Source organism: Halteromyces radiatus, assembly GCF_025201355.1.
Source record: "Halteromyces radiatus strain CBS 162.75 chromosome Unknown BX664scaffold_1, whole genome shotgun sequence".
Lineage (NCBI taxonomy): Eukaryota > Fungi > Mucoromycota > Mucoromycetes > Mucorales > Cunninghamellaceae > Halteromyces > Halteromyces radiatus.
In genome coordinates this window covers 3,012,733-3,033,717 of record NW_026251687.1, presented here as the reverse complement: position 1 = coordinate 3,033,717, position 20,985 = coordinate 3,012,733, and the positions used below count along the sequence as shown (strand labels likewise).

Here is a 20,985-nt window from a genome sequence, read left to right as displayed (position 1 = left end):
TTTCCCATGTACCTTTGTCTTGCAGTAATTGATGGATCTGTTGTTGGGCTGTTTCCATTTGTGGTAAAAGTTGATCCTTTTCATGTTCAACTGACGAAACCTTGTGCTTTAATGAATCCGTGCTTTGTTTCAAAAGGGATAGTTGCCGTTGTAACTTCATTTTTTCTTGATCTTGGTCCAGGCATGTCTGTCGTAGAGTTGTGATGGTATCTTCCATTGAGAGATTAGTTTTCTTCAAGTTTTCCATGTGTTCACGTAGAGTAGTTTCCACGTTTATCCGAGATTGGTATGCTTTGTCTAATTGTAGTTTCTGTTCAGTTTTGTATGCTTCAAATTCAATACTAAGCTGGTCAAAATTTTGTTGTGCCTGAGTGAGCTGAGATAATCGTTGATGTTGTTGTTGTTGTGTTTGGTCCAGTCGCAACTGTAATAATAGCTCTAATTCGTCCGTATTCCGCATAAGCTTATGATAGACTGCTGGCCAGTTGGATTGAGTTGTATTGATGGTATTGATAACGTTGGTATTGTTTGTAGTATTCTTATGATACTCGTTTTGTTGTCGTCCTTTTTGCCTTGAATGAATCCATAAAAGTGTTGTAATACTGATGATGACGGGTACTGAAGTAGGAGTATGTATAAATCCAATGATGGAGATCATGAAGCAAAAACCATATATATAAAATGTATTATTTGGTAAGAAGCTATCTACCATGATAGTGGTATATATTTTCAAACACAAAACTAATAAAGAAAGAAAGAAAAGAGAAAACAAAGGAGCCAAAAAAGTACATATATATTTTTGTTTTCATTACAGTTTTCGATACCCGATCGTTGTCGATCAAAAAAAAAAAAAACGTTTTTTAATGTTGTGATATAAAACGATTGTGTATATTCAAAACTAATAAGATAAGAATAAAAAAAAAACAAAAGATCATCAGATAAAGATACAAAAAAAAAAAACAGTAGAGAGACAAAGTGGAAAAGGGTATGGAGAAGAGAGTAGTACAAAGTAGGAGGATGTGATAAAATCAAATAAAATAAAAAAGAAAACTAGAATAAAGTATGCTAATCATGAATCAAAGGGCATTGACCACTAACAAAGACTTCAGCAACATCAGACCATAATTTCTTGACATCATTTGAATTTTCATCATCAAAGTGCATCCTACAATCAGCATTGTTTACACTGTATTCTAATAATTCAGTTTCTTTGCCCATTTCAGAACCAGTAGCAGTAGGACGATAAGCTTCACGGAAAGTCCAACCCATATCAGCACGTTCAGGGAAAGGAGAAGGTGCATCAGGATCATCTTGTAAATTTAATTGTTGCAAATCCATCAAAAATCCAGAAAGACGTTGACTTTCACCACCAGGGAAAGAAGCAAATTGCATACGATTACCACGAATACCACCCAAACCCATAGCTGCTACTTGATGAGAAATACGAAGACGAGAAGCAACGATAGCACATGTTGAACCACAACGACCATCAGATAAAATCAAAAGATCTTGAGCTTTCCAAGGAGTAGTGATATTCTTATCGATGGTTAATTCAGATTCCCAACGATCACAGCTAAGAGAGACAGGTTGAGAAAATTTGACTTGATCTTTGCCACGAGTATAAGTATTTGTTTGTGTAAACCAATCAGTACCATTATACTTTGCATTCTTGTAATCACCCCATTTAGTTCCTTCCGTTTCAGCAGCTTTCTTGATCACACGTTCCAAAAAGGGAGAATACTTGATATCAGATGGATAATCTGGAGTAGAACCAAAGAAAGTATTGATAATAAATTCACCAGCGCAGGCATCACCACCTCCATTTGAAGACAAGTCCAAAATGATTTTCTTGATTCCTTTAGATTCAAATTCCTTGAGTCCATTATAAAAAGTATCAATAAAATCTTGTCGATCATTTGAATCAATAGAGAAGCTTTGAATATCAATCACACCCACTTCAGCTTGAGGTTTATCCAAAGTAATGAATTCTACATAAGGACCCTTTTTCCCACCGGCAGCAGCATTTCTGGCAGATTCAGGAGATAGATCAAAAGCTTGACCTTCATGCATCATACGCAATTCATCAACATCCAAGTGTCCAATAGCACCACGTTTGGCATAATTTGTATGAGAAGATTGACAATAGTTGTTCCAATAAGAATCAGCATCATTGAAGTTGATGGGCACTTGAGCTACCCAAGGTACCTTGACAGTAAAAGGAGCATCGAATTGGTCTTGAGAGGGAGTAGTCCCATTCTTAGGACATCGCATAGTGTAGGTATGCATTTCTTGAGCTGGTAAGAATCGATGATAACCAAGATCATCAGCACCATCATCCCATCCATGGAAATAACTTTTCGTATTCATGATATTGTTGAAACAGGTATTAACATCCTTGCTTTCACCATTGTTGTTGACAGCATAGTTTACCACCATATCCAAAGCTTCTTGATCATCAATATGAGTTACTTCACAACCAACCCAAGATTCTTTTGCTTCAGGCCAAATATCATTCTTGACATAAGCAACATTGATCACTGATTTTTGATCTCGTACAAGAGCATTCAATTGAATAGGTTGCCAAAAGATGAATTGTCGATAACAGAAAGGTGAATATACCTAATAATAAATAAATAAATAAAAAATAAAAAAAGGTTAATTTTTATTATATATATACATAATAGAAATTTGTTTTTGTTATTATTTCTACATACCAAATGAGTATCATGAACTTTATCAAGTAACAAAGCAACGGCTTCTTGGAATTCACGATCAGATTGCCATTTTTCATTTTGAATAACATCAAGACCATGTTGAATATCGACAGGTACAGCTGATAAACCTTCAATATGAGGAGGAGAACTAGCAATTTCCTGTATAGAAAAAAAAAAAAAAAAAAAAAAAAAAGAAAGAAAAAAAGGATGAATATATAAAAAGTAATATTGTGGCTGTACATTTTTTATTTTTTTAATAAATAGAGAATTTCTTACATTGAATACATAGAGTTCTTTTGTTACTTTTCGTACAGTATCCAAAGTTTGAGTAGCAATGGATTCGTTGAAAGGAAAATGATCTAAACAGGCTTTTGCTTCATGGAAAGAGGCAGTAGTTTGACCAGCAATAGCGGCACATGGATCGTTACTGTTGTTGTTATTGTCGTTGGTTGAGACAGTGGCATTTGGTGCAGCAGAGATAGTTGAACAAATAAGTGAAATAGCGAATAAAATGGAAGTTGTTCTTTTGGCAAAATAGCCAGGTTGGCTATTGACCAATTTCATAATAAAAAAAAGAAAGGATTGGACAGGGAAAAAGTAATAATAATGAAAAGAAACTAAAGAAAGAATAAAATAATTTTGGGTCCAAAAGATAAAAATAACAAATGTTACACTGACCAACTGAGTTCAATTTTCCTTTCAAAACTAAATCAATTTGGCGGAAGTACTCTCAGGCACCTAAACAAACGAGTACAGTTTATTCACTTTAAATTGAGACAACAAAAAAGTAAAAAACAAATTTGTTTTATTCAAGACAAAAAAAATCTATACAAAATTATAATACACCTTGTGAGATACCTTTGGCAAAAAATTGAACATTATTATCTAATATCTTGTAATGCATTGATTGAGGCTGAATATTGATAGATCTAGGTAAATGTTTTGGTCCAACTATAATCGAAAGCTAAAATAAAATGTTTTTTTTTTTAATTGATCAAATTTGTTTATTGTGTTTTTTTTTTTTTTTCTTATTTTACCTGACCATGAACATCTTTTGCTAATCCACTTCCTAAAGGTTGTACTTGTAATATTATTTCTGAAGATTGAATCACAGACTTGACAAAAGCATCTTGTTCTATATCATCATTTCCTTCTTCATCCGTATGAATCAAAGATATTAAAGTCCCATCCACAGATTCCATTAAAACCTTGAGTTTATTGATAAATGTACATGTTTCAGCCAATCCAAATCCATTTGATAATAACATACTGACATCATCCAATATTAAAAGTGGTTGTTCTTGTTGTTGAATATATTGTTTGATAATCATATAAAAAGTTTTCAAATCTTGATTATTTAATGTGTCAGTTGGTGTAGTAGGTGTTTTCAAAGGTGGATAAGGGGTATCAAGAGAATATTCGTTTAAATGTGTTACACCATCAATAAAGACAAGTCGACCGTTTTGTTTGTAAGGTAAAAGATTGGTACCCTATATACAAATATATATATATATATTAGCTTTTATATATATATATATTATATATATAACATATAACTTACAAGTTTTCGACTAATCAAAAAGTAATGATTAAAGATTTGAGCTAAACCAATCAATATAACTCGACGTTGTCCTTTGAGTTGATTAGTGACAAAATGGTGTATCAAAAAGTTGGCGTCCGACTTTAAAGTATCAGTAATAACTAGGTGTGATTTTGTTGGAGGAAGGTTATTTACAAAAGCTAAAGCAGCATCTAAAGAAGCGTATCCCATTCTAAAAAAAAAAAATAAATATAATCAAAGATAAAAGAAAATAAAAAAGAGAGAAAAGAAAAAACAATGCTTTGAATTGGGGTTTTCCTACTGGAAGTGATTAATTTTTTTTCAAGTCACGCTCTGACCTTTGAAGTTCAAACTATATTATGGAAGGGGGGATTTCATGCCGCAAATACTTAATAACCAAACTTTTCAACTCTACACGTGTTACGACCCAAAATGACAAGCCAAAAAAAAAAGTGTGGCGCGGATCAATTGTTACTACTTTTCTAGACGATGATTCTGTGTAACACTTTGACCATCATATATTGATATTGAGAAACTTTTTTTCTTTTTCTTTTTCTTTTTTTTTTTTTTTTTTTGCTCCTTTTCCTTCCCTTTCCTTTCTTTTTTCCCTTTAATATTAGAGATGACCATATTACTTTTTTGTTTGTTGGGTTTATCTTTGGTATTTGCACAACAAATACCTCAGGCACAATATAAACAAGGTAGGATCACATATTGTCAATTACCTTTTTTTTTTATTTATTTTTTTATTTATTTGTTTACTTTTTCTTTTCTTCTTAGGATGTGAACTGTTGGGAAAAAAAATTTATTGTTTTGGTGGAGCTATAAGGGATACCTCATCCAGCTTTGCTCAATATGCTGATTCATTTAATAACAATCATTATGTTCTTGATCTCACTAATTTTACTACCGATAAAGATGCTGCAAACTTGGTAAGTTTATAGTTACATTTTGTGTTCCCCTATTTCTAACCTGACCTCCTTCATTTTTTTTTTTATATGGACGATCATCATCATCATCATCATACAAATCATCATCATTACCATACAAATCATTATAATCATACAAATCATCATCAATATCACAATCGTACGCATCATTCCTTCTTTTTTTTTTTTTGGTAGCAATGGCAACAAGTACCTCCTCCATCAAATCAATTCGTTTTAGAACCTAGAGCTGATTTTGCTCATGTCAAAGTCTCTGATAATTCTTATATTGTCTTTGGTGGAGCTGGCTCTACTAAAACTTATGCTGCCAATCCTAATCTGAAGAATCTCACCACTATATACTTTGCAGATCAAAACTCATGGCAAACAATCCCAACTGGTCAATTACCTCCAAGTACTATTTTGACCAATCAAGGGTAATAAAAAAATTATGAAAAAAAAGAAGTATTACAATATTAACTATAGTTTATTTTCTTTTATAGATTTGGTGGAGAAGCATTGATGGATGGTAATGGTACTGTTTGGTTATTTGGTGGTATTCCGTAAGTTTAGGTTTTCCCAATATCTGACTTTGAAAAAAAAACTGATCTTCCCTTTTTTTTTTTTTTTTTGATATTTTTAGTCCTAGTCCACAAGCAACTTCATTTAATCTCAATTCCACTATTTTGAAGATCAAAAATCAAGCAAGTCCTTTATTTCTATTTCGAAAAAAAAAAATCGCTAACTCTATACATATTTTTTTTTTCCAATAACCTTGATAGAACCCTCAATGGACTGCTATCTCTGCTACATTGAATCCTCCAGCTGATGATCCTTTTTATCCTTCATTCCATCATGGTGCTGTCTCTATGAGAAACGGTTACATTTACTCATATGGAGGCATTTCTTATAGTTTTGCCTTTGGTAATTATCAAAACAACTATGCTGATTCGAACGGATTCTTCAAACTTCCAACTGTCAACTCTGAAATGTACGAATTTCTTGTATACAACAATTCCGGTAACGACACCAAAGACTTTGATTATAACTATGTTGCTCCTGTTCAAAGAGAACTACATACTTTAACTGCTTGTAAGTATATAGGCTGTTATTATTATTATTACCCTCTTTTCTGATGATCTTTTTATTATTATATTCAATATTATATAGTACCCAACTCTGATACTTTCCTTTTATATGGTGGAGTCAGTGGATCCAATAGTAAAGAAAATTCAAGTGATCATCATCATAGACAATAGACTAATCCATTTTTTTTTTCTTTTTAAATTTAGTTATTAGCGATTACTGTTATACTTATGACACCATTAGTAACTTATGGACAAAAATCACTTTCCAAGGTGGTGGTCCTGGTCCTAGATATGGTCATTCTGGTAAGCTTCAATCTTTTAAAAAAGATAGATCCAAAAGTGGTTTATGATTGCTTGAAATTGACTTGTACAATCTCTTTTATATATAGCTATTGCTTATGGCAAGGACTCTGTATTTGTTATGTTTGGTGCCAATTCCAATGGGAATATGTTGAATGATGCCTATGTTTTGAATACGACAACCTTTACTTGGACTAACATCCCTACTGCTAATAATGGAACAACATCCAATGATTCATCCACTGGATCGTCATCTGTTCTTGGAGGAGGCGCCATTGCTGGTATTGTTATCGGCTCTATTGCTGTTGTAAGTTGAAAAACAGAATGATCTCAAGAGTTATGTTTCTAAAAATCGATTTTTTAACTTTTCTTTTTTTTTTTTTTTAATAAATAGATTGCAATCATTGCAGGTGGTGGTTACTTTTTATATAAACGTGGTGTTTTCAATACCCAACAAACTACAGCTACATTTACTCCTCCTGTTTACGGCAATCAAGATGATGATGATGATCTCAATCGACCTACCACTGAAAAATTCGCAAATCCTTCTCCAAATGGTCAACAACAAGCACGCGCAATGGATGTATATCCTGTACCTCTGGCTCATTTGAATACAGCAAGCCAGTCATCACATGCCATCAAACCATTAGAACATGATACCTTGTCAAGTCCTGCTGACACTGATTACAACGAACTACCAATGAAACCAATGTCCAATCATTATGGAGATATGCACTCTAGCAGCTACGGGGATGGATCTGTCAAACCTCATGATGCAAGATTTTCTGATGAAATACATTCTACTTCTACGGCGGATTTGGTCGGATCTTCTGGTTATCCTCATCCTGTTAAACCTCATGGTTTTGAATAGATAAAATACTTTAGTTTATCGTCATTTTATTCTCTCCTATTTGATCATCTACTTTCTATCTTTTATTATCTATTACTTCCTTTACGCCTTATTTACATCAGCGTAGTAATGACTTTCACCTTTTTTTTTTTTTTTTTTTTTTTTTTTTTTTACTATAAAGACAATTTCCTGCCATACACAAAAATAAAAATAAAAATATTCATTTTTCAGCAGTGGTTTGTTATATATGATGTGACATTCTTTGTTTTGACACTTTCGAAATAACTCTATATAAAGTGATTTTTAATAAAACAAATATTGTTTTTTGACAAAGAAATGAAAATAGCCGAAACTCACTCTATACTTACCATCATTACATATCATCACGTATCATGTCATCATCACATTTTTATTGAAACCAGTTGCCCCTTGCATAGTTGGGTAACAGACTCAACCCGGTGTTTAAAAAAAATGGAAGAAATGGTTCAAAATGATCATCACATACATATTATATATATAATGTGGTGGAATAGAGGTACGTATCTAACAATCCAGGATGAAAAATATCAAAGTATTGATTCATCATCATCATGACAAAATCATGAGACAAAAAAAAAGATAAGAATGAGTAGAGCAAAATGAAGCCATCCAATCAGGACAACGAGTAAATGGATGCATCACCAATGAAAGAAATGTGCAAGGACAAGATATAGGATTATCATTCTTTTCGTTGTTTTTTTTATAAAAGAAAGGGAAAAAATGAGTTGTATAGTCTCTTTTTTCTTTTACTATTTTCTCATGATCATGAAGCTGTCATATCCCATGATGACTCCATTCAAAGAAAAAGTTTCAGGATTATAGACTCATCAATAAATCAAATTGTCCTCTTAATATTATAAAAAAAACAATATAAGTATCATCATCCATCATCATATATCATCACATATCATCAACAAGGAAAAAAATCCTCTCTAAAGAGTAGATACTACAACGTAAAGACGGGATATGAAAATTTCGGTACCTTTTTATCTAAACTTTTTTTATTTGCCAGTGTTCTTTCCTTTCTTTTTTCTTTTTTTCTTTTTCTTTTATCAACTCATAATCTTTCTTTTCTTTTCTTTTTTTTAAAAAAAAAAATATGACAACGCTTACAGATCAGTTAGTGACTATTGTATTTGGACTTGCCGACCTTACTATTTCTATTCCACAATTGAATATCTCACTTCCTGTATTGGAACTTATACATGCTCTACTCATCAATTATGCTTATCGAACTGGTCTCTCGATTTCTCACACGAATATTGGTTGGGGTCAAGGTTTTTTAGCTACTATAGTTATGTGTGCTGGTGGTGGCTCTACAGTTGCTCTTTTACGTGGTGAACCTCTTGGTATTTTGAAAAGCAATCGGTTCTGGGGTATCTATGGGTAAAGTATATCATAAAAAAAAAAAAAAAAAAAAAAAACTTGTCTGTGTTCACGTGGTACGTGTGTGTATTCAGGTAGATCAATCATTCTAATATCACCATTTTTTTTTTTTAATGATTAGAACAACATATTGGCTCATGTTTTCCAATCCTTATGTATATCCATTTGTTGATTACTTGTTTAGTATTCCAGCTTTAGAACAAGTGCTAACAGTTGCGGATGGTATCTTGCGTAATTTTGCTATTACAAGAGTTGGTATCGAAGGCGTAGCTCTGAATCCTTTGTTGGGTGATGACAAATGGGTTGCCAAGTTGATTTGTGGTACTTTGGCTGGTTGTGGTGGAGGCTTTTGGATTGGTAAGAATAAAAGAAAAAGGAAGAAGTGGGAAGAGAAAAAATATATAAAGCGAGTTATTGATTATGATATATTTTTAGATACTTTCAAATTGACTCAAGAACATTGGACTTTCTCTACTCCACGATTCCTTCATAGTCCTTCTATTGATATGAAAGCAAGTTTTGCGTCTACTCTGTTTTACTTGATCTCCACCAACTCTGAACTAGCTGATCTTCTTGGATTCACAGTTCTCTCTCAAACTGAAGCGCAAGCATGGAGTGCAATGGTCTTATCTTCTGGTCTTGTATATAAATCATACATCAACAGACTCAACAATAACAATCGATTCAACAAAACTGTACCGACGACTCAAATTGACAACACAAATGAAAAGAAGGATGAGTAGTAGGATAGGTTGTTTTTTTTTGAAATAAAGTACTTATATAGAATATTTTATTTTATCAAAGTCAATGTTCATTAGAGAGGTAAATGAAATATACTATGCTTATTTAATTTCGAGGACCACGATAGACATAAGGACATGTTCTATAAAATAAGAATAGTTTGATTATGTTCAATTATGTATATATATACTTCATTTTCTTACGAATAAGTATGACACTTCTTTCCGCAAAACATACAAGGCATATGAGAATGACAGTGCATTTGTTGAGAAATAACCATTATAAGAAAAAGTTGTATTGATAAAAAAAAAGGTAGTAATAAAGAGTAGGTATCATTCTTTATTTATACACTTTTTTTTTAAATGAATTATTGTCATTTGTGGTCAAAAGTGATAAAAGCAGCTATGAACAATGCCCCCCTTGCTTGTCTACCAAAAAAGCACAATTGCTGATTGGAAGATGGGTTTCAATTTATTATTTTTTTCACTTTTTATTTTGTTTTCATACAAAAAAAAGATTGTTTCCCTTTTTTTTTTTTTCTTATTGAATTCAAAATGTTGTCAACTTTTACAAAACATTGTGTGAATCGACTTCCAGTTTACACTTCTTTTAGATCTCATATACCAAAATACACCACTAGTTTTAGACCAACCCTTCAAAGTAAGATTTATTATCAGCTCTTCATTTAATCATACTCATTAACTTGTTTTTTTTTTATATACTTATCAGATCGTTTCCGTCAATTTGCAAGTGAAGTTAAGAGTGCTGCTGATATTGAAGCCAAATATGCTGACAAATTGAAAGAAGCTGCTAAAAAGTAAGTAGTATTCAAGTAGGGGAGAAAACACATTTTTGAGTACAGTATATATCAACTAAATCTTTTTTTTTTTTTTGATAGACGTGGTTTAACGGTTGAAGAACTCAAGGCCAAGGTATTGGAAGAAGCCAAACAGCGACGACAAGCTGCCAACCCTGTAAAAAAACCAACCAAAACGGCAGCAGCATCAAAGTCAACTAGTGCAGATAAAGTAGCGGCAACAGTAACAGCCAAAGCGAAACAACCTTATGATTCTTCAGCACCTGTATGTCTCAAATATATATATATATATATCTTTTTTTTTTTTTTTTACTTACTCTTCTTTTACAATACGTAGACTTTGGATAAAATTGTCAAGTTGGAATTGCTTGAAAAAGAAGATACTGAAACTATCGAAAAGATTTGGACACAATATCATGCTGATAAGGATTGTATCACAGCTATTATTCCAAGCGATATTTATGATACTTTATACAAACGTAGTCAAGAATATCCTATGGTAATATTTAAAAAAAAAAAAAAAAGTACTTCTCATTCATACTTATTCTTTTTTTTTTTTTTTGTTATAGTTCATTGTACCTATGCCAAGAGAAACAGGTATCGAATTCTTCGTAATGCAATTTCGATTCCATCAATGCCATTTCACGTCTTTATTGGAATACAAGACAAAAGGAACTGAAGCACGACCTTTTTTCACTATCACTCATTTCCCAGAATTGGCGACTTCCAAAGGTATTGTGCTAATGCGTGGTGAAATATCAGATGAACCTCGTATGATCGATACTCAAAATGCTCAATTCTTGGCCTTTACTCTTCAACAATTCTACGCAACTGGAAATGAAACGAAGTTCAACATGGTCGAAAAATTCCACAAGGCTCCTCAAGATTTTGATTATCAAGCTTTGATCAATGAAGTAGAAAGGGTCATCTAAACTTTTTTTTTTGGATCTTATCACATGAATCAGATAGAATGGATTAGAACAGTATCATTAGATTAGAAGTAGTTTTTTTTAATAGAATATTTATGTATATTATCTTTTTTTTATTATTATTATATTTTTAGAATAAAGATCTTGATGTGATTTTTACTTCTTCAACCTTGATAGTATTGATAGAAAATCAATGAATGGAAGGAATGGATTATATGAATGGGGATGAACGGAACGAAATGATGAATGGGACGAATGGCTGATATCATGATATCATGAATGAATGATGATCACTTCATCGAAGAAGAAAAAAAAATGATAAGAGACAAGACAATTGAAAAAAAGAAGGTTTTTATTTTATTTACAAAAAATAAGAACTATATACAAAAGATGTGATCTTCCTTTTTTTTTATGTTTTAGTTGTTTCCACCTGGAACATTACTATAAGCCGACTTCTTCACATTTTCAGCAGTTTCTTGAGCCTTGTTCTTCATTGTTTCGGCTTGTTCACCAGCTTGTTCACGAGTCTCTTGCAACTTTTGACCGACATTTTGACGCAAGTCAGAAGCATTTTGTTCAGCTTGTTGACGAGCAGATTCACTTTGGGCAGCAGCTCTTTCAGCCGCACCTTCCGATTTCATCTTTTCACTTCCAAACATACCACCCAAAGTTTCCTTGGCGTGACCGAGACCTTCCTTGAATTTAGATTCCATATTTGCTAGTAAAAAAGTATTATGAAAAAAAGTACTATAAAAATTAATCAATACAAAAGAAAAAAACAAAAAATTAAATTAGACAGGGAGGTTTTATTTATAGTAAAAAAAAAAAAAAAAAAAAAAAAAAAAAAAGGAATGATGCAATATTTACTACTTATCTGCATGAATCTTCTTCATCTTTCTACTTCAAGGGTTTGAGTTAATAGTTTGGGTGATGATGAGCCATAACAGTGTACTGGTTTCAACATAAACGTTAGTTTTCAATATCCGATGCTTTTTTGATCGATTATTTTAGCATGAAAAAGATGATTCAATCAGATCCAATCAAATCATCATATAGGACCCATAGTTTGGAAAATCTAAGAAACCGAAGTAATAGTCTAACCAATGAAAATAATAAACATTAATCCTCTTTTTTGTTCCTAAACATCAAGTATAGCAATAAACATGTGAAGCTCCTAGACCATATAGAACTGAATAATCATAAATTTTTTTTTTATGATTCTTTTGTATACAGATTTTTTTTTTTATTTTTAAACTGAAACCATCAAATTATTCTACACTAGTCGTAACTTCCTGGTCGCCAGAGACAAATAGAGTCACCAGAATCCAACTGTCCAACAGATGCTAATCTTTCTTTCCATTTGATGTTTTCTTCAGCAGATATGCCTTTGGGTTCATTGGTCCATGATAAAACAAGATTTCGCAGAGGAAGTAGATAATTTGCATACCAATAATGAAAATGATCATAAGCCACCTGATAATAAGAATGGATAATAGTTGGACATATAAAGAGAAACAAAATTATGAGTAATCAATTAGATTTCTTCTTTAGTTACATTTCCAATTGTTCTACATGTTTCTTTTCTTTTTTTTTTTTTTTTTTTTTTTTTACCTTGACGTTCGGATTAATAAAAATATTTGTAAAATTCAATGCACGAAGATCAGAATGCACCAAGCAACATTCACTTGCTTCCAGTATCGGTCGAGGATTATCAGGCCAAAGAGAACGAAATGAGAGTAATGGAGTTCCAGTAGTACTGTTGACCATCAAAAACGGAGAAGCCTTGAAAGACACCATACCTCCCCAGCAACTATAAACAGGAATCAATTTTCTATGCTTCAGTAGATCACGACTTGTTTGATCTTTAAAGTAAGGATATTCTCCAGAGCCCAACCAATTAGTGTCGATTTCACGTGTAGCAAATTCATCATAGTATTGTCCAAAGAAATCCATACTACAAACAGCATCATATTCTTCGTCAATATCCATGCTATTGTTATTGCTATATCCAGATTGAATCAAACGTACTGCATCCATCCAGTCAAACCAAATATCATTCAAAAATAAAATCTTGTCATAGTCAAGATCCCGTCGGTAAAGAGGACTAAGAGCTTGATTCCTTCGATTTGCTAACATTGGTATACGTCGTTCTGTGTAATCCTTTGGGGTATCATCTAATATAATGGTATGAGGTATATTTTCCTGGGTCAACCGGGTTTTGAACTTGAGTAATAAAGCCTTGGTGTTGTCAGTACTACCTGTTGTATAAAAATAGAAACAGAATATTTAGTGCCAAACTAACGATGAATAATTTCAAAAATACTCAGCGTTTTCTTTTTATTATATTCTGTTTTACCGTTTTCAAAGATGGATATATATGAACGATTAGGTCCAGCCCATTGTGCTAACTTTAAAACTTGTGTTGTCCAATGATCGAGAATATCTTGATTATTATATAAATTGGCAGCTATAAAAAGTGTTGGTTTCTTTTCTGACAAAGAAGAAGACCACCTAGACAAAAAAAAAAAAAAAAAAAAAAAAAAAAAAAAAAAAAAGAATCTGTGAGTGTCTTTCCAATATTTTTCTTCATATGTACCTAACAGAAGTAGCTGACCAAAAGAGATAATATAAAGACCAGTATATCAATATCAAACTACAAAGGAAAGGAATAATACGACGCCTCCTTGGCAACAAGAACATTCCAGTGATCAATAAATAAATAAAAAAGGGAACGAAAGAAAAAAAAAAAAAAAAAAAAGGAGAAACTTTTAGACAGAAATATAAAAAATAGTAGAAGCGGAAATTGAAAGTGAAATCAAAAAGTGTGTCAATTTTATTTAACATTTTTCAACTAGACAAAGGAACAGGTCGTCGACGCCATTGTTGTTGTTCTTCATCAAAGTAATACCATTTGTGAGTTACTTGTACATGACTTCGTCGATATCCTTTGAATTCATTTTCACCATAAATATCGCCTTGAAGTAATTGATCTTCTTTCACATCTGATTTATGTGTCAGACGTTCATGGGGAAAGAACCGATCCAAATCCGGAATCTGACAACGATTATGTGGGGCTAAAAATAAAGGGATCGAGTATCGATTTTGATTCTTGTTATTCAATACGCGATGTGTCGTAGCGATGAATCTTTTTTTCGTTAACTTTTCAAAGATTTCACCGATGTTCACAACAAAAGTGCCTTCAATGGGTGTTGCATCCTAGCAAAAAAAAAAAAAAAAAAAAAAAAAAAAAAAAAGATTAGATGCCAGAAATGGAAATCATCGATGGTTAAATTTTTTTTTTCCTACCACCCATTGACCGTTTAAGAGTTGTACTTGAAGACCACCAACTTTATCTTGTAATAATAAAGCTAGAAACCCATAATCCTAGATGTACAAAGTAATTAGCAATCTAATCCACATTTGTTATCATCATCACATATCATCATCACATATCATCATCACATATCATCATCACATATCATCATCACATATCATCATCACATATCATCATCACACATCATCATCACATATATTTACTTTGTGAGGACCAACTCCAATACCGTGATCAAGAGGTACATCCTTTTCATTGTCCATTCCTGGATAATACACAAGTTTCATGCGCATTCCAAGATCATCACCAAACATGTCCATAAATTCTTTTTCATTGATATCTAGACTTTGAGCCATGGCTCGCAGAACACGTAGACCAACCTTATGCATAGCTTCCAACAACTGAAGGATGATTGGTTTAAAGGATGGTATCTGTGTTGGCCATTGGTTAGGACCACGTAAATGTGTGTAAGCTGGTGCATCTAATGGTCCTTCGGGATATTCACGACCAATATCAAATGTTTCTCTGTTGTCTTGTTTATAATCGGTTGTTTCACCATCTATTCACATAAACCATGATCGTCATCAGATACTTGTTTTTTTTTTTTTTTTTTTTTTTTTTTGTTCGCTTACTGAGTTGTGTGAATCCACGATAATGAGGTGAGTTACCCATATCGACCTTCAATTTATCTTGCAAAGGTAAATCAAAAAATGCTGCTGACGTTTCTAAAGCGGCTTCAATCAATGATAATGGGACACCATGACCACGAATATAAAAAAATCCGATATCGTGCATAGTATCATAGAGTTGTTTCAAAAAATCGGTAGTGATTGCAGTTTTATCCGGATCATCGGGTTGATAAAGCTCAAAATCAAGAATAGGAATGGATGATGGTTTTTCCACAGAGACCATGGTTAAAAAAAAAAATTACACACAAGTATCAATGAATGAAAGAAAGAAAAGAAGAAGAAGAAAAAAGATGAAATCTTATCATCACATGTTTATATACAGGTGATTCTTCGTTTGTCATAACCATTGCGCCATATATTGCTTTGGTGATGCGAAAATGCTCAATGTATACTATGCCTGGGAAAAAACCAGTTTTTGTGATTTCTTTTTTTTTTTTTGACACGGTTTACGACCGCAGCCCATCGCGCTGGGAACCAAAAGAAAAGTTGCAAGAAAAAAAGGTCGATCTTATTCTTTTTCTCTTTTTCTTATTACTTTTTACTTTATATCATGACTGCTACACAAACTCTACGATCTTCTATCAGAACAAATAAAAAAGCTTCTCCTTATTTCAAGAAAGGAGAGAAGAAAGTATTTGTAGCCAATGACGACGACGTCTCAAGTAATGACAATGCTTCACCATTACCATTGGTTCTCAACTCTATTCTTTTTCTCTTACCATAGGTGTCATTGTATTTCCTTTGACAACTGAAGAACGAGCAACATATATCAACCCCAAAACGAACCGAAAACTTACTGACTTCCATTACAAAGTATATGATCTAGTAGCCAAGGTAACCAAAAAAAAAAAAAGACATTACTTGTATATATAGACTATGGATATTAACCTATGATCTTTTATTCTTATTTCTATATATATATATTTGATATTTATCAATCTCATGATGAATGTTTTTTATATAGATCCCAAAAGGACAAGTGACAACTTACAAAGCACTCAGTGATGCTTTAAATTCCCATCCTCGTGCTGTTGGTCAAGCTCTCCGGATCAATCCATTCTGTCCTCTACCTATCCCATGTCATCGAGTGATCATGTCCAACAAAGCTATTGGTGGTTTCAATGGTGGTTCCGGTGATTGTCAATTTGTTGCTAACAAGAAGGCGAAATTGGCAAATGAAGGTCTCTCTTTTGATGAAAAGAATTTTTTGACTTCAAACGTGAACGGTGACAACTCAATATTTACTGATTTTTAGTATAGTCTTATCATATTAATATTCTTAGTATTATGTCCAAATATAAAAATAAATCAATAAATAAATCATTCAATTGGGATGTTCATTTGGCTTTTTGTTGACAACGGCTCTTAAAAGTACTGACGATGATGCATGAATGGCTTGATGATTTATGTAGGGCCAATATGTGATGATGGTAGGATGTTTTGTATGATGAATTTGATTGTGTTGAAATGACTAGAGAACTACTATTTTTTTCATAAGAGAGATTAGATCATTTTCCTAAGTTAAATAATATGGTTTGCAGGTAAAAAAAAAAAAAAAAAAAATTGTGATTTGCGTTGTGTTGGTTGTACCAAAAAGAGAATATAAAAAAAAAGAATAGAAAGAAATGAAATAATGCTAGGCTTATGATTCGCCTCGCCACAATCGTCCTCAACCTTTTTATTCATCGGGATGATACGCAGTTTTGAATCACTCTTGATAGTCAAGCTTCCAAATCTTTCAGGTTTTGCTGCTGAAAACGTTTAAAGTATTGATTATGATCATTAAGAAGACTATCATAAAGAATAAGAAAGTTTCTATAATTAATCCTCGATCATCCATTTCCGTATATAAAAAAAAGAATCACTGCAAATATATTCAAATCCCAATGCAAACAAATCTCTAATCAAACGCAGAAAAGAAAAAAAAATAAATACGCTTCACATGGAAAAACCTGGTAATTGTGTAACCACTGGCATCCGGAAAGAATCAAAAAAAAAAGTAGTAAAGAAAATCAAATTGAATAAGGCATGAATACTTTGATCGATATAATAAAAAGAAAAGAAAAGAGTATGGTATCAATGAGTATACAAATTTATTATAGGATGAATAATAAAAAGAATCGCAGTAATAAGACTAAACTAGATAATGAACAATTGCCCATAGAATAAACACAGTGATAATAAGTCCACCAAAAAAGATCCATTTATCTTGAGTTGTTCGTCGTTCGATATATCGTATCACATTTTGAGAAAGACCCAAAATGTTCGCTGTATCCAATAGTTTTCGTTGTGCTTTCTATATATGTCAAAGAATTAATTAGTTCTATACTTACTTAATATATTATTTTTACCTTCAAAATGCCATGTTGATCTGTTAAATTCTCTAGTAATGTTTGTGCTTGAGTAATAAAATCGTCCAATTGTGATTCAGTATGATCACCAAACGCCTGCTCTCTTTGGGCAAAAGCTGATCGTGTCATAGGCTGATAAGGATGTTCTGGCTAAACAAAAAAAAAAAGGTGAATAGAAATGGACTCTTTCTCTTTCTTTCCCTAATGATTTATTATTCTCTTTGATATCACTTACTGCTTCTGCATAATGTCCACCTTTGTTCGGCCGTCGTGCTAATAAACTTTCCCTGTTTTGTTCCAGTCGTAAATTTTCTTGAATTTTCTTTGTTGATTCAAATCGAGTTCGCATTTCTTGTAGTTCCTGTCGAAATTTCGATACACGTCTAGTAGACAATAAGACAAAAAAAAAAAAAGATGAATATTACATTTAAATGATATTAATTCTATGTAATATAATGGATATTATATTGTTTAATCTTACGTTATAGCAGTTTCTTTTTTTACTGCCACCATTTCCCGTTTTGCCAAATTATCATAGTCATCAATGGAACGCTGTAAAGATGAGAAGGAGGCAGCTATTTGACCTATAAAGTAATAAATCATTTGTTTTGTTTAATATTTAGAATCCAAACAGGAATATCTTCTTTTTTTTTCTGTTACCTTGTAAACCAGCAGATAAATCTTGACCAGAGGCAAACTCTATAGAATATGAAAAAAAAAAGAAAAGATTATTAAGGTGAGTTAGAAAAAAAAAAAAAAAACATGTGAAAAGTATTTACTGTCTAAATCTCTCTGTAAGGCATGACTTTGCTTTAAAGCATGGTTGTAAAGGGAATTCATCAAAAAAAAAGAAGAAGAAAGAAAAAAGGAGAGAGGATGAGGCAAAGGAAAGAGAAGAAAGCGAAGAAAGAAGAAAAAAAAAAAAGTGCACGAGCTTCGATCAACCTTTTTGGAGACAAGTGGAAGTCCGCCAGAGGTACTTTTCAAAAATTTATTTTAGTCAATCTCCAATTGGACACTAATAATTATGCGTATAGATATGAAATGTTTTCTCCAATCAGATTATTTTCCAAAAAATTGATAACTTAATGTTTTTTATAATCATCATGAGATCTTAAACAGTTATTTTTCTCATCTGATCAGAAAGTTTTAAATCAACTGATGAACCTTCATATATTGGAAGAATATGTAATAGAGAGCTTTTTTTTAAAAAAAAAAAAAAAGAAAAAAAAAAAAGGAAAAAAGAAAGAATGATTCATTATTCTTCTTCATAGTTAAATTTATTAAATCACTTTAGATTTTAATTGGTTACATTGTAATATACTTTGTTTGTAGAAACACTTTTACACTTTATCATAGCAAAAAAAAAAAAAAAAAAAAAAAAAAAAAAAAAGGTTGAATTTTACCTTCAGCTTGACTGTGGCTTGGGATTCTCAATTTTTTTTTTTCTTTGATTCCAAAACCCGTATAATATTTTTATTTTTTCTTTTTCTTCCTCTTTAGCTGTAACCTTTATCAAACATGTAAGATTGAACGAAAAACAAATAAAAAAGTTTATACTCTAATATTCTATTTTATGATATATAGGGTCAACTTGCGTATCCAAAAGCGATTGGCAGCTTCTGTCCTCAAGTGCGGTCAACGAAAGATTTGGCTCGATCCTAATGAAGTCAATGAAATCTCCAACGCCAACTCCCGTAAGTATATTCATTATACCAATATAGTAAGATAATAAACATCACTAACAAATTAAATATATATATATATATATATATATTAATTAGGTGCTAACATTCGCAAGTTGGTGAAGGATGGTTTGGTTATTCGCAAGCCTGAAATTGGTGTTTCTCGATTCCGTGTCCGTGAACGTCATGCTGCCAAGCGTCTTGGTCGTCATATGGGTCATGGTAAGCGCAAGGGTACTGCTAATGCTCGTATGTCTCGTCAAGTCCTCTGGATGCGTCGTATGCGTGTACTCCGTCGTCTCCTTCGCAAGTACAGAGAAGCTGGTAAGATTGACAAGCACTTGTACCACAACCTCTACCTTCGCAGCAAGGGTAACTGTTTCAAGAACAAGCGTGTATTGATGGAATTCATTCACAAGGCCAAGGCTGAACAAATCCGTACCAAGAACCTTTCTGAACAAGCTGCTGCTCTCCGTGCTAAGAACAAGGCTATGCGTGAACGTAGAAAGCAACGCAATGAAGAAAAGACTGAAGGAAAACAATAGATTTTTTTTAATACATTTGTATTAGGTCAATCATTATTTATATCATTCAATTTGTAATAAATCATACTCTTCTCCTGTCTTTAAGATCATGTTTTATTGAAAAAGGGCTCCGACTTTTTTTTTTCCTCCTTTTCTTTCTTTTCTATCACCCTTTTTTTATTTTATTTTATTTTATTTTATTATTTTTATATCTATAACAGAAATATTATTTATATTCTATGTTAAAAATATGACTGATCCTGCCTTTAGTATATTTACTTTACCTACCAATGTGGACTCTTATATTACACCTTTTTGGACTTCTGTAAAGGAAGATACTTATTTTTTATTACAACAAACCAAAACTCAAAAAAGTGCCATCATGCGAAGTGTTCTCGGTACTTTACAAAATGTGTAAGTTTTATTTTATCTATTTATTTATTATATTCACTCATTTTATATATATATATATATGTTTTAAATAGACTGGATACAAAACAACCTACTTATCGTATATTATATCGTCGCGTGAACGGTAGCTGTTTGCAAATTGCTTCTGCAGAAACAGAAAAACAAGTTGATTTGGCCTGGCGCTGGATTAATGGTAAAAAGATAATTTTACTCAAATATATTATATTTACATTGATATTTATTTCTATTTCTTTCATCTTCTTTATATATATATAGATAACTTGAAAATACCTTTAGATGCTTTGGACGATACAGAAAAGGAAGCCTTTGTAGTCACCAAAATTAACTCTATTGTCACACGAAGAGGTAATATCATTATTCAAGAAAATATCATTGTATTAACCTAACCTTCTTTCATATTGAAACAGATACTGGTACAGACGATATATCAACCGATGAAAAAGTTAGAAATGCTTCAAGAAGTTTCCGTCAAACTTTTGATATTCCAATGACAGAAAGACTGGTAAATTGTAAGTTATCAAAAATTAAATTTATTTTCTTTTTTCCTTTATTTAATATATATATATATGATTTATAGATTATTCTGGTGCTTACCATACGAATCGACTCACTAGTCAAGGTT

At 32.1% G+C, this 20,985-nt stretch overlaps 11 protein-coding genes across 11 annotated transcripts; 6 read left to right on the top strand and 5 right to left on the bottom strand.

Annotated features, from left to right (window-relative positions):
• Positions 1-963: 963 nt before the first annotated feature.
• BX664DRAFT_321802 (uncharacterized protein) lies at positions 964-3,320 on the bottom strand. Its single transcript, XM_051543362.1, has 3 exons — positions 2,991-3,320; positions 2,715-2,873; positions 964-2,619 (listed from the first exon to the last, which is right to left on the bottom strand). Exons 1-3 carry the CDS (start codon positions 3,276-3,278, stop codon positions 1,066-1,068), a joined length of 2,001 nt encoding a protein of 666 aa, XP_051405223.1. The 5' UTR covers positions 3,279-3,320; the 3' UTR covers positions 964-1,065.
• Positions 3,321-3,499: 179 nt separating this feature from the next.
• BX664DRAFT_382158 (uncharacterized protein) lies at positions 3,500-4,543 on the bottom strand. The gene is made up of 3 exons (XM_051549021.1): positions 4,276-4,543; positions 3,752-4,204; positions 3,500-3,678 (listed from the first exon to the last, which is right to left on the bottom strand). The coding sequence occupies exons 1-3, from the start codon at positions 4,483-4,485 to the stop codon at positions 3,550-3,552; spliced, it is 792 nt and encodes a 263-aa protein (XP_051405222.1). The 5' UTR covers positions 4,486-4,543; the 3' UTR covers positions 3,500-3,549.
• A 322-nt stretch (positions 4,544-4,865) lies between these two features.
• Positions 4,866-7,585, top strand: BX664DRAFT_355046 (uncharacterized protein). The gene is made up of 10 exons (XM_051547781.1): positions 4,866-4,976; positions 5,056-5,207; positions 5,400-5,638; positions 5,705-5,764; positions 5,845-5,905; positions 5,984-6,293; positions 6,372-6,422; positions 6,494-6,592; positions 6,679-6,896; positions 6,984-7,585. The coding sequence occupies exons 1-10, from the start codon at positions 4,898-4,900 to the stop codon at positions 7,458-7,460; spliced, it is 1,746 nt and encodes a 581-aa protein (XP_051405221.1). The 5' UTR covers positions 4,866-4,897; the 3' UTR covers positions 7,461-7,585.
• A 968-nt stretch (positions 7,586-8,553) lies between these two features.
• Positions 8,554-9,670, top strand: BX664DRAFT_273000 (uncharacterized protein). Its single transcript, XM_051541202.1, has 3 exons — positions 8,554-8,864; positions 8,986-9,221; positions 9,300-9,670. Exons 1-3 carry the CDS (start codon positions 8,578-8,580, stop codon positions 9,605-9,607), a joined length of 831 nt encoding a protein of 276 aa, XP_051405220.1. The 5' UTR covers positions 8,554-8,577; the 3' UTR covers positions 9,608-9,670.
• A 477-nt stretch (positions 9,671-10,147) lies between these two features.
• Positions 10,148-11,517, top strand: BX664DRAFT_382155 (ATP11 protein-domain-containing protein). Its single transcript, XM_051549020.1, has 5 exons — positions 10,148-10,265; positions 10,335-10,422; positions 10,504-10,687; positions 10,760-10,921; positions 10,992-11,517. Exons 1-5 carry the CDS (start codon positions 10,160-10,162, stop codon positions 11,352-11,354), a joined length of 903 nt encoding a protein of 300 aa, XP_051405219.1. The 5' UTR covers positions 10,148-10,159; the 3' UTR covers positions 11,355-11,517.
• A 1,050-nt stretch (positions 11,518-12,567) lies between these two features.
• Positions 12,568-14,107, bottom strand: BX664DRAFT_321795 (cryptococcal mannosyltransferase 1-domain-containing protein). Its single transcript, XM_051543361.1, has 4 exons — positions 13,948-14,107; positions 13,708-13,862; positions 12,963-13,609; positions 12,568-12,824 (listed from the first exon to the last, which is right to left on the bottom strand). The coding sequence occupies exons 1-4, from the start codon at positions 14,049-14,051 to the stop codon at positions 12,630-12,632; spliced, it is 1,101 nt and encodes a 366-aa protein (XP_051405218.1). The 5' UTR covers positions 14,052-14,107; the 3' UTR covers positions 12,568-12,629.
• On the bottom strand, positions 13,882-15,620 carry BX664DRAFT_321794 (Shy11-oxygenase). The gene is made up of 5 exons (XM_051543360.1): positions 15,315-15,620; positions 14,889-15,241; positions 14,658-14,735; positions 14,065-14,567; positions 13,882-13,906 (listed from the first exon to the last, which is right to left on the bottom strand). Exons 1-4 carry the CDS (start codon positions 15,592-15,594, stop codon positions 14,199-14,201), a joined length of 1,080 nt encoding a protein of 359 aa, XP_051405217.1. The 5' UTR covers positions 15,595-15,620; the 3' UTR covers positions 13,882-13,906; positions 14,065-14,198.
• Positions 15,621-16,335: 715 nt separating this feature from the next.
• BX664DRAFT_255165 (6-O-methylguanine DNA methyltransferase) lies at positions 16,336-16,626 on the top strand (the record flags this gene model as incomplete). The annotated part of the gene is made up of 1 exon (XM_051540401.1): positions 16,336-16,626. A coding segment is annotated over one exon (291 nt), but the record flags the coding sequence as incomplete, so codon positions are not given.
• Positions 16,627-17,440: 814 nt separating this feature from the next.
• Positions 17,441-18,622, bottom strand: BX664DRAFT_321792 (uncharacterized protein). The gene is made up of 6 exons (XM_051543359.1): positions 18,502-18,622; positions 18,383-18,421; positions 18,204-18,306; positions 17,958-18,105; positions 17,723-17,872; positions 17,441-17,667 (listed from the first exon to the last, which is right to left on the bottom strand). Exons 1-6 carry the CDS (start codon positions 18,560-18,562, stop codon positions 17,506-17,508), a joined length of 663 nt encoding a protein of 220 aa, XP_051405215.1. The 5' UTR covers positions 18,563-18,622; the 3' UTR covers positions 17,441-17,505.
• Positions 18,623-19,232: 610 nt separating this feature from the next.
• BX664DRAFT_377427 (60S ribosomal protein L19-B) lies at positions 19,233-20,046 on the top strand. The gene is made up of 2 exons (XM_051548773.1): positions 19,233-19,419; positions 19,507-20,046. The coding sequence occupies exons 1-2, from the start codon at positions 19,299-19,301 to the stop codon at positions 19,950-19,952; spliced, it is 567 nt and encodes a 188-aa protein (XP_051405214.1). The 5' UTR covers positions 19,233-19,298; the 3' UTR covers positions 19,953-20,046.
• Positions 20,047-20,769: 723 nt separating this feature from the next.
• Positions 20,770-20,940, top strand: BX664DRAFT_255135 (uncharacterized protein; the record flags this gene model as incomplete). Its single annotated transcript, XM_051540399.1, has 1 exon — positions 20,770-20,940. A coding segment is annotated over one exon (171 nt), but the record flags the coding sequence as incomplete, so codon positions are not given.
• Positions 20,941-20,985: the final 45 nt, after the last annotated feature.

Bases quoted from the DNA above. Each gene is read 5' to 3' on its own strand.
- BX664DRAFT_321802 (XM_051543362.1), bottom strand. From the start codon at position 3,278: ATGAAATTGGTCAATAGCCAACCTGGCTATTTTGCCAAAAGAACAACT. The intron at 2,874-2,990 runs GTAAGAAATTCT...TTTTCTATACAG, and splicing joins AAGAACTCTATGTATTCAAT to GAAATTGCTAGTTCTCCTCC. The intron at 2,620-2,714 runs GTATGTAGAAAT...ATTTATTATTAG, and splicing joins AAGTTCATGATACTCATTTG to GTATATTCACCTTTCTGTTA.
- BX664DRAFT_382155 (XM_051549020.1), top strand. From the start codon at position 10,160: ATGTTGTCAACTTTTACAAAACATTGTGTGAATCGACTTCCAGTTTAC. The intron at 10,266-10,334 runs GTAAGATTTATT...TATACTTATCAG, and splicing joins TTTTAGACCAACCCTTCAAA to ATCGTTTCCGTCAATTTGCA. The intron at 10,688-10,759 runs GTATGTCTCAAA...TACAATACGTAG, and splicing joins CTTATGATTCTTCAGCACCT to ACTTTGGATAAAATTGTCAA.
- BX664DRAFT_382158 (XM_051549021.1), bottom strand. From the start codon at position 4,485: ATGGGATACGCTTCTTTAGATGCTGCTTTAGCTTTTGTAAATAACCTT. The intron at 4,205-4,275 runs GTAAGTTATATG...ATTTGTATATAG, and splicing joins TTTTGATTAGTCGAAAACTT to GGTACCAATCTTTTACCTTA. The intron at 3,679-3,751 runs GTAAAATAAGAA...ATTTTATTTTAG, and splicing joins CAAAAGATGTTCATGGTCAG to CTTTCGATTATAGTTGGACC.
- BX664DRAFT_273000 (XM_051541202.1), top strand. From the start codon at position 8,578: ATGACAACGCTTACAGATCAGTTAGTGACTATTGTATTTGGACTTGCC. The intron at 8,865-8,985 runs GTAAAGTATATC...TTTAATGATTAG, and splicing joins CGGTTCTGGGGTATCTATGG to AACAACATATTGGCTCATGT. The intron at 9,222-9,299 runs GTAAGAATAAAA...ATATATTTTTAG, and splicing joins TGGTGGAGGCTTTTGGATTG to ATACTTTCAAATTGACTCAA.
- BX664DRAFT_321792 (XM_051543359.1), bottom strand. From the start codon at position 18,562: ATGAATTCCCTTTACAACCATGCTTTAAAGCAAAGTCATGCCTTACAG. The intron at 17,873-17,957 runs GTAAGTGATATC...TTTTTTGTTTAG, and splicing joins GTGGACATTATGCAGAAGCA to CCAGAACATCCTTATCAGCC. The intron at 17,668-17,722 runs GTAAAAATAATA...TGACATATATAG, and splicing joins ATCAACATGGCATTTTGAAG to AAAGCACAACGAAAACTATT.
- BX664DRAFT_321795 (XM_051543361.1), bottom strand. From the start codon at position 14,051: ATGTTCTTGTTGCCAAGGAGGCGTCGTATTATTCCTTTCCTTTGTAGT. The intron at 13,610-13,707 runs GTAAAACAGAAT...TTTATACAACAG, and splicing joins TATATCCATCTTTGAAAACG to GTAGTACTGACAACACCAAG. The intron at 12,825-12,962 runs GTAAAAAAAAAA...TCTTATTATCAG, and splicing joins TTATTAATCCGAACGTCAAG to GTGGCTTATGATCATTTTCA.
- BX664DRAFT_355046 (XM_051547781.1), top strand. From the start codon at position 4,898: ATGACCATATTACTTTTTTGTTTGTTGGGTTTATCTTTGGTATTTGCA. The intron at 5,208-5,399 runs GTAAGTTTATAG...TTTTTTTGGTAG, and splicing joins ATAAAGATGCTGCAAACTTG to CAATGGCAACAAGTACCTCC. The intron at 5,639-5,704 runs GTAATAAAAAAA...TTTCTTTTATAG, and splicing joins ACTATTTTGACCAATCAAGG to ATTTGGTGGAGAAGCATTGA.
- BX664DRAFT_377427 (XM_051548773.1), top strand. From the start codon at position 19,299: ATGATATATAGGGTCAACTTGCGTATCCAAAAGCGATTGGCAGCTTCT. The intron at 19,420-19,506 runs GTAAGTATATTC...TATATTAATTAG, and splicing joins AATCTCCAACGCCAACTCCC to GTGCTAACATTCGCAAGTTG.
- BX664DRAFT_321794 (XM_051543360.1), bottom strand. From the start codon at position 15,594: ATGGTCTCTGTGGAAAAACCATCATCCATTCCTATTCTTGATTTTGAG. The intron at 15,242-15,314 runs GTAAGCGAACAA...TTATGTGAATAG, and splicing joins TCGTGGATTCACACAACTCA to ATGGTGAAACAACCGATTAT. The intron at 14,736-14,888 runs GTAAATATATGT...TTGTACATCTAG, and splicing joins TTGGAGTTGGTCCTCACAAA to GATTATGGGTTTCTAGCTTT.